The sequence below is a fragment of the Elephantulus edwardii genome, unplaced genomic scaffold (assembly GCF_000299155.1).
Source record: "Elephantulus edwardii isolate Elephantulus edwardi_28Jun2011 unplaced genomic scaffold, EleEdw1.0 scaffold00127, whole genome shotgun sequence".
Taxonomy (NCBI): Eukaryota; Metazoa; Chordata; class Mammalia; order Macroscelidea; family Macroscelididae; genus Elephantulus; species Elephantulus edwardii.
In genome coordinates, this window is record NW_006399877.1 from 4,629,393 (window position 1) to 4,638,810 (window position 9,418).

The window sequence follows — 9,418 nt, forward strand, 5'->3', positions numbered from 1 at the left end:
CTACAAACATCACTGGGCACCTGGCACCCATAGACACCAGCCCTCTGGGATTTACAAACATCACCGGGCACCTGGCACCCACAGACACCAGCCCTGTGGGGGTCTATAAACATCACCAGGCACCTGACACCCACAGACACCAGCCCTCTGGGATCTATAAACATCACCGGGCACCTGGCACCCACTGACACCAGCTCTGTGGTAGTCTACAAACATCACCGGGTGCCTGGACCCACAGACATCTGCAAATACTAGCCCTCCAGGGGCCTACTGGGCATCTGGCACCCACATCTTGGCGGGGCGCTCAGCCAGCAAGGAGGAGACACTTACAGTGAACAGGTTGGAGCGACGCTTCGACTGCTTGCGGACGGGCGTCGGCGTGTTGGCAGTGGGAGGGACGTCGATGCGCAGTTCCTTCTGGCTGGTGCTCGGAGTGGACGGGACCGAGGAGGAGTAGTCGCTCAAACTCCCGCCTCCGTTACTGGTCTGTAAGGGCCAAGAAGGGCGTGGCATCAGCGACACAAGCAGGAGCAAGGGCCACCACCTGGTGGCGCCCTCACTCACAGCAGTCACACGGCAGCAACGGCTGCCTGGCCGTCTGCACAGCTCCCCGCCGTCTCTGTTCATCGCAGAAGCATGAGGCCCAGGTGGTCTCTCAGTGCAGAGCACACCACCTGTCACCAAGCGTCCTTCCATCTGAAGCCTGGCCAGTGAAAACCATCTGTCTTACACACTATGCTCTTTAAAGACCTACATTGTGTTTTTGGAAGCAGGGGTGGCATCCACTTGCATAAATAGCTTGTCTCCGGAAACCCTATGAACCTGGAGAAAGGATGAAAATCATACAAGTGTCAAGGACTTTTGTTCATAGGGTCTCTATGAGTCGCCTACGACTTGATGGCACTTAACAACAACAGCAACACATGGTGTTCAGCGAGCTCTGGTGGCTTACTGGTAAGGAGTTGAGCTATGAACCCAGAGGCACGTGTTTTGAATCCACCAGCTGCTCCACGGAAGAAAGATGTGCAATCTCTTCCTGTGAACTTTATAGAGGGTCAGCTCTGAGTTGGTTCTGACTCAGCGGTACATAAACTGATAGGATTCAAGGACCAATAGCAGCTCCGACCATTAGACAGGGTTAGAATGATTGGACTGTATTAACAGGGAGGAAAATCTCAGAAGAGGAGGATGAGGAAGGCTACATAGCAGAGTAATTCCTGACCTGGAAGTGGATCAGCAAAGGCAGCTGATTCAGCGCTTTGCAGAGAGCCCGGGGGGGGGGGGGGCAGACAAACTCTGCAAACTACAAGTTAAGATAACTTTATACAGTAAGCCAACATCATTCCCAAAGGCTTCTTAAACCCACACAGCAGTTTAGCTGCTCACAAGCACCCATGCCTCTCAGGTGGATCAAACCCACCAGCCGTTCTGAAGGCGAAATATGCCAGTCCCCTCCTGTGTGGTTCACAGCCTCAGAAACCCAGCGGAGGGTCGGCTACGAGTGGGTTCTGTGTCGATGGCCATGAGCTGAGTTCAAGGTAAGAATCTGTGCTTAGAACGTTGTGATCCTTGAAGATCCAGCTGACCACAGCAACTGGAAAGGTCAGTCAGAATGTTTAAGGGGCGGTAAATCCGTATCAGTGGAGGTAGGACAATTCAGAAAAGGAGTAAGAGATTGGCTGAAGGGCGCAGACACACACGGAGCTGGGCCTGCAGGAAGTGGGCGCAGTCACACACGGAGCTGGGCCTGCAGGAAGTGGCTGAGATATGTGCTATTTGAGGGTTGAGGTATATTCTACTGTGGATATTTTCAATAACAACAACAACAAAACATTCTTTGTAAAGTCCCAATTGTATCACTTTATACAAAAATTTAGATGGCCATGGACTTAAAATGGAACCTATCAATTACAAATTTGAGAGCTAAAACGTACAAAGCAACCTCCTCAATTACCCTCTGTAGCTGTTGTGTTTTGTACAAACTGAAGGCCTGTTACGGACAGCCTGGACCAGCGCGAGTATCGGCGTCATCTGTACCGCACGCCAACCCTTCTCAGCATGCTGCAGACTGCTGTTGTGCACCGTGGAGCTGGAACCAACCCACTGCAGATCCTCGGCAGGTTTTCGGATGCAGTTACCTACATGGAAGTAAACTGCCCAGCCTTCTCCACAGAGCAGCTGGGGGCCTCAAATTGTGTGCCTTCGGGACCGCAGCTTCTTGCCACTAGGCCACCAGAGCTCCTAACTTTAACTATTGAAGTGGTTCAAACTCACAATCGCCTTCCATTGGGTTTCTGGCCACAGAGGAGGAGAATGCTTGTTTTTGTCAAGGAGCCAAAGAGGGTTTTATGGTTTTGAACTGCCAACCTTTCAGTTACCAGCCCGAAGTATTATCCACTCCACCAGCGCTTCTTCAGCTGACTACACAGACATTTTAAATGCAGTGAGGAACCATGTGACTCGCTTTGCTGCAAAACTCTGTCATGATGTGTTACTGTGGCGGTCTCAAACGGACTACACAACATCTCTTAAGTATGCATGGATTTATTTTTCCATTTCCTCTTAAAAAATAGAGGGGCTGGGTACACACCCAGGACCTAGAAGTCCTCAACTGTCTCAGTCTGATGCAGAAAAAGCCCTACTTATCCCCACAGACCAACAGGAACAGCCTGTAAGTGTGACAACCTGGAAATCTGATGTCTGTGGACACCATTCCAAGGTGCGTGGAAGACTGAGGATCTTGGCGAAGACATTCCCTCTCCTCTCTGTAATCTTATGAAAATGTGCACTTACTCACTGTCCCGAACAGATGACGGACACTGTCCAACATCACAGCATCCTTAAGAAAAAACTGGGAGGGGAAGGAAGAGGGGAACCTCCTCACAGCTGCCTGAGCAATGTCCACCCGAACGGCCACCCGCCACCTTAACGGGCTTGGCCATGGTGTCTTCCAAGTGACATTTCTTCCCTTTGCTTCCAAGTCAGTCACCCAGCAAGGCGTTAAGGAGTCACCTCCACAGGGGCGAATAGAGGACAGGGCAGTTTTCACTGATTATTTCCCAATATAAGCAAAGTAGGGTTCACCATGGAGGGTCCCCCACGACTTGCTGTCCATCCCAGAGGAGACTAGACACAGAGTCCCAGCCAGGCCTTTAATGAACAGTGAGCATCAGGCTGGCCCGGAGCACTGCGTGTAGGGAGGACCACAGCCCGGGCAGTATGAAGAAAGAAACCTTGGAAGAATGCTGCCACAAACCGCCCATTTTCTGGAGGAAATGGTCAGTCAGTTACAAGCATGCTGTTCCTTGCAAAGTTAGAAAGGAAAAGGGCAATCCCTCTCAGAAGGGGCTGTGCCCCACATCTCCGCCCTCAGTGACCGCGCCCTCCATGGCCTCTGCCCTCTGTGACCACTGCCCTCCGTACCTGGCTGATGTGTGCTGCGGACACCTGGGCAGAGCACACAGAGGAGTGGCTGGGAGAGTTGGGGAGGGACTTGCAGGGCCCAATGGAGAGCTGCTGCTTCTTCCTCGTGGCCACGATCTTCTGGGCAACTGTGGACATAAAGACAACAGACCAGAAGGTGAAGCTGACCACCAAGGGAAGGGAACGTGGTGGAGCCTGCTGGCTGTCCCCAAACCCAGCTCCTTCCCTTCCCCAAAGGGAGCCCTGATGCCTTAAGGCTAAGAAGGTGAGCTGTCAACACAAAGACACGTGGTTCAAATCCAGTAGCTGCTCCATCGGAGAAAGATGGGTGGTCCCTTGCTTCCCCAGAATAAAACCAAATCCCAATCCACTGTGGTCAAGTGGCTTCTGCCCAAGCAGGACCATCCACGTTATGGAGTTGAGCTCTCCCCTCTATGAAAGCACACCACCAGACTGTGGCATGCCAACCTTTTGGTTAATCGCCAAGCACAATCCCCGTGCTCGTCCACAGGATGGCACTCCCGAGTGCTGGCTGAGCGCCTGGCTTCCAGAGCCGGGACCCTCACACATGAGGCTAAACGTGGTCAAGGGGGACAAGCGCGCTCTGGCTGAAGAGAGCCAGCAAGGAGATGGGATCCCGTGGCAGCGTCCAGGGCTCTGCCTGAGGAGAGCTGGCCTCTATATCCACCTTTCTCTTTTGAAAATGACAGTGACTGCAGCAAAGGGCTCACATGGGCCAGAAACGGTGGTGACAGCACTGTGCAGGACAGGATTCAGGTCACTCTGAGGCATATTCACCTCGATGGGACCTAACAACAACAACAACAACAACAACAACTTTGGGTTCCTGCCGCCCATGGTGCCTGAATGTCACCATCTTGGACCCAGCAGCCTCCTGAGAGCCTCAGGGTGACCTGGGATCTGAAGCCATACACAGGGACGCAGGAGACAGGAGAGGCAGCCCCCAGGTTCACGGCCAAGCTCAGCAGCCCCGCACCGGCCAGACAGGCCCCCACAATGCAAAGCAGAGACACCCATCTATCTCTCAAGTTATTCTAATCTGATGATCTCCCCCCAGTTACTGGCAGCAAAAATTAACCCAAATAGTAAGTTAACCAATCCCATCTCAAATAAGCTTTTCTTTCTTTTGTAAATTCTAAAGAATAGTTCTTCACTTCATAAGATTGTACACAGAATCATATTCAAGGGCATGTAACTAGCAAAGGTCTTTTTTTATTATCATTTAAAAATATGAGTACTCACACTGGGAGTTTATCTGAATCAATACAAATCTAAGCGCACTCAGCCGTAAGTCCTCGTGGCCAATCGGCGGGCTGATAACGGTGTATCAGATTTAATTGCAAAGGAAGCAGAGATGAGAAAGGCTTTCCACCAATAGGTGTCACTGCAGGCGGGCAAGGCCACTCTTTATCCGGATAGATGTGCGTTCTAGGGGACCAGGGGAATTAAGTTCCAGAACCTTCGATCCTTATCTCGGCCCCATCCTTCCACCAAGAGGTGACGACCCAGCTGGGCACAAGAAGTGTTAACAAATCATTTCTTCCCCAAACAGATACGCTTTTAACGAGGACCCGCTCTGTCCACAGCTCACGGTTTTCATGTAAATGAACGAAGACCTAAATATGATGAAGTGAAAAGGCAACATGTAAAAAATGGCTCACGGAGACGAAGCGGCGGCTTCATTAGTTATGACCCACCTCCAATGGGCCTCTTATCATCCTGAAAGGATGATATCAATTAATTTATCTTCCCGTCTCGTATTGATCATAACCTTCATCAGCTAATCATGTTTAAATTACAGAGGAATATCGCAGTACTCTGTCATTTCAAAACCATTGGCGTATCGATTGGGGGGGGGGCTTTGAAGACATCTAATAGAGTATTTTCAAAATCATTGTGTGAATGCAAAAATAAAATTCCAGATCAGAGTCTAGCAACTGGAAAACAGTTATCCTCTGTATGTGCTGCAATTCCAGATCCCAAACAAATTAACTTAAAATCGTAACGGTTTAAGTGATTGTCAATTTACTTCTTTTGGGGGGAGGGGAGAAAGGCGATAGGAAAAAGCATTTCTGATTATCAGCCAAACGGAGTGTTCATTTTCCCCTCAGCCCCGGAGTCAGCACTCAGCTGGGTAAGCATGCCGATTTTAATCTTTAAATGCACAGGAAACATTTATGACAGAGGGAAACGGGTCTGGGAAGCTGGGAGGGCTTTAGACACCTTTTATATAAATCCCTTTTCCAAGCTACAGAGGGAGTTGAGAAGCGTTCCGAGACAAATCCGCTACATTATTAAAATTCTCATTTTCTCCAACTCCAAATGCAACTGAATGCACCACCTTCATGCGTGGGGGCTGGAAGGAGGGGCCCCATGCTGAGGAAGTTTTTGTTTTGTACTTACTTGGGTAAAAGTGGATAGAAAATCTACGTTTCCCATTCAGTAATTTATGCACATGCAGCTTTAAGGCACCGGCTAGTTCCCTTGGTGTGTCCTTACTCCCTGGTCCTTTATGCCTATCCCCTATTTCCTTGCTTCCTTCCTCACCCCTCCTACCTCGCCTGAAGCCCCTTTGGGTCTCACAGAGCTGGCTGTGCAGAGGTGAGCATTCCTTCCCCCAGTTGTCATTCAAATTAGTCCTGCTCTTCGTTTAGCTGAAGGCTGACCCCAGGTTTGAAGGGCACCTCAAGGTCACTTTATGGGGGTGGGGTGGTCTATGGCAAAGTTTAGATCTGTTGTTCAGAGGGTCGCTATAAATCATAATCGGCTCAACGGCACCTAACAGTGGACCATTCACATTTCACTCCTTTCTAACATGTAGTGAGAGTCCATGTCACACAGTCAAGTGGGCACATTTCGTCTCCAGAGATCCACCTATGTAATAGGATGACACAAACTACGGGTCACACCTTCTGTTCACTTGACCGAGGTTCTAGCCCAGCAAGTGCAGAAAGTGGATGCTGGGTGCACGCGGTCAGAAACGGTGGACTTTTGGTACCTGCGTCAACCATGCCGCCAGCGACCCAACGAGCAGCACTCGTGAGCCCTGCCCGGTGCCGCGTCATCCGCACAGTCTGTCCTGCTCACGCCCACTGCAAGTCACGGTGTCAGTCCAGCTCGTGGAGGGTGGTCCTCTGCCTCTGACCCTCCAAGGACTGGCCCCCCCTAGCAACACATGCAAAGGACGTGAGACCAGTTTCACCATCCTTGCCAACAAGCTAATAAAACCACACTTTTTTTATAACAGATACTGTCAAAATAGGAAAATGTCCTGACATAATGTGGCAGCTGTGATCCATCAAACAGCTGGAAGGTTAAGGGTGGGATGTAACATCAGTCCCTTCCCAGTCCTGACCTGATGTGAGGGGAGTGTATTGGGGGTGTGCCTGCACCACCTTTTGTTTTAGAAGAGAGGAAATAAGCAAGCAGAGAGGGGAAGCTTGGTGTCCAGAACGAAGTGTCAGGAGGGGGAGAGCGTCCACTGGACCCAGGTTCCTGTCCAGTGGGCCTCCTGGAGCCAACACTCACAGACATACAGCGCCTTCCCTTAGGGCTGACATCCTGGATGTGGGCTTTCAGCCGACTAAACCAAACCGAGAAAGGGAGGGGCGGAAAGGGAGGTGAGGGAGACCAACCGTAAGAGGGGAATTTGCACCACAAACAGGTTGCGCACATTGGAGCAGGGTGTGAGGTGTGTGGCTGGTGGCTGGGGCTGGGACCTCTCCATGGACCTGATCCGGGCACAGAGTGGTGGGAAGGTGGGGAGGGGCAGGCTAAGTGAATCTGGAAAGTCTGATATCTCTGACTGCAGCACGTGATTTAATGAGCCACAAGACCCCTCGTCGCCACAGGGCTGCCAATGGCCAGCTGACTATCTGAGACAGTCAGTCCACAGACAGCGCTCAGTCCACAGGTCATTGAAATGCTCAGACAGCAAGAGATTCTGAGCTTCCTTTACGACCAGCGAGGGCCTGACACTCCACGGGTGCTTACAGGAAGATCCACAGGGAAGGACCTGGAGGAGGTCGTGAGAAGACAGGGCGGGACGAAGTGTGCACACACCTGGAAAAGACACTGGGAAGGATCTGGAATGTTAGGAGGAGTGGCAAGTGGAATATATGGCCTTCAGGCAATTGGGGGTCAATGGGAGGCCAAGGACAAGCACTAGATCAAGTTCACGCTTTGGGAAGATACTTGGAAGGTGCAAATCGTGTTTTCACAGACACTGGAGTAAGGTGTGTGCGTGAGTGTGTAACTATGTGAGTGTCTCTGAGTGTGGATGTGCATTGTGTGTGAATATGGATGAGTGCACACGTGTGAGTGTGAACCCAGGTTCCATGTGTGAGTATGTGTTGAGGTGTGTATGTGAACACTTGTGTGCCTGTGAGTGTGAACAAGAATGTGAGGATGCGTGTGAATGTATATGCGTGGTATGTGTTTGAGCATGAGTGTGCATCTGTGTGTGTGCTGACGCATGCATGTGGAAATGTGAATGTGTGCTCGAGTGTGTATGAGCGCATGCTGAGTACAGACATGTGAATCCCGGACTGTGGGTTAAAGCACCTTTGAGTGTCTGCACGAGTCTGTGAAGCCACCAGGAGCCGCTTCGTGACACAGTTTTAGCTAACTCCTATCAAGGCTGATCTGGGCCCCTTCCCCTCAAATAGGCAGTCTTAGCTCACGTGCTAGAGAACATAGCACTTTACTTGGAAACTGGTTCTCAGCAGACAGCACTGGTTAAGAGGGGACCATACTGATGGAAGGCACAGCCTAATCCAACTACTGTCCCTTTAAGAAAAGATACCAGACACAGGAGGAGAAAGGTGGTCCTATAGAGACAGAAAGGAGTCATGCTGCCACAGTCCACCACCTGGGGCCACCGGAAGCTGGAAAACACAGGGGACACTCTTCTAGAACCTTCAGGGACAGCATGGTCCTTATGACATCCTGAACCCAGACCCCCAGCCTCCACAACTCTGAGAGAATCCATTTCTGTAGTTTAAGCCACCAGGTTAGTGGCACTGTGTTTTAACACACTAGAAAGCTCACATTATTTCATTTTACTGTGCTTTGCTAATACTGTGTGTCAACAATTCAAGGTCCGCAGCAACGCTGCATGGAACAAGTCTATTGGTATTGTTTTTCCAACAGCATGTGCCCATTTCCCATCTCCACGCCCGATTTTCATAATCCTTGCAACACTACACACCTTCTCCATAACGCTAATGTGTACTTAATAACAGACTCCACTCCAGTGTAAACATAACTTCAGCAAGCCCTGGGAAATCCGAAATGCACACAACTCCCTTCACTGAGATGTCTGCTTTGTGGACGTAGCCTGGACCTGGACCTGAACTATGTCTAGGGTAAGTTATACCACCACACAGTTTAAGAACATTCAGAGTAGACTCGCTTCATTTATTCTGAGCCATAGCTCCCAGAAGTAGAGCACGCCGACTTAGAAAGTCAGGTTGGAAAGAGACCGTAACTGCCATCCAAGCAGATATATGCAAACCCATGTTTATCACGGCTTTGCTCACAATAGCAAGGAGTTGGGAACAACCTAAGTGCCCATCAACAAACAAATGGATAGAGAAGCTGTGGTATATTCACACAATGGAATAATACTACACTGCATTGAAAAATAAGGAACTCATGCAATATTATTAAAAACAGGTGACCCTGGAGGACATTATGCTGAGTGAAATATCTGTCACAAAAGGACAAATAGTGCACAGTGCCACTATTTTAGTACGGGACTGACATTGGGGTTGGGGGGAGACTGAGAAATATGGGAAAATGTACTGCATTGAAACAGATGAGGAATAAAACAGTTTAAAAACGACATATGATTGGGTATTATTGTCATGACAAGAGTCCAGAATGAAGGCTGCACAGCGGAGTGTACTCGGGGCAGGGGGATTGTAATCCAATAAAGGAATTTTTCTTTTACTTTTCAAAGAGAAGAGCGAAC

At 49.9% G+C, this 9,418-nt stretch overlaps 1 protein-coding gene across 1 annotated transcript in view; it reads right to left on the minus strand.

The window, feature by feature from the left end:
- Positions 1-9,418, minus strand: part of AGAP1 (ArfGAP with GTPase domain, ankyrin repeat and PH domain 1) — a 405,039-nt gene that overhangs the window by 324,086 nt on the left and 71,535 nt on the right. The window contains exons 6-7 of the mRNA XM_006893452.1: positions 3,424-3,551; positions 331-486 (exon numbers count right to left, since the gene is read on the minus strand). Coding sequence (XP_006893514.1) covers positions 331-486; positions 3,424-3,551 — 284 coding nt within the window. The remainder of the gene's footprint in view (positions 1-330; positions 487-3,423; positions 3,552-9,418) is intronic.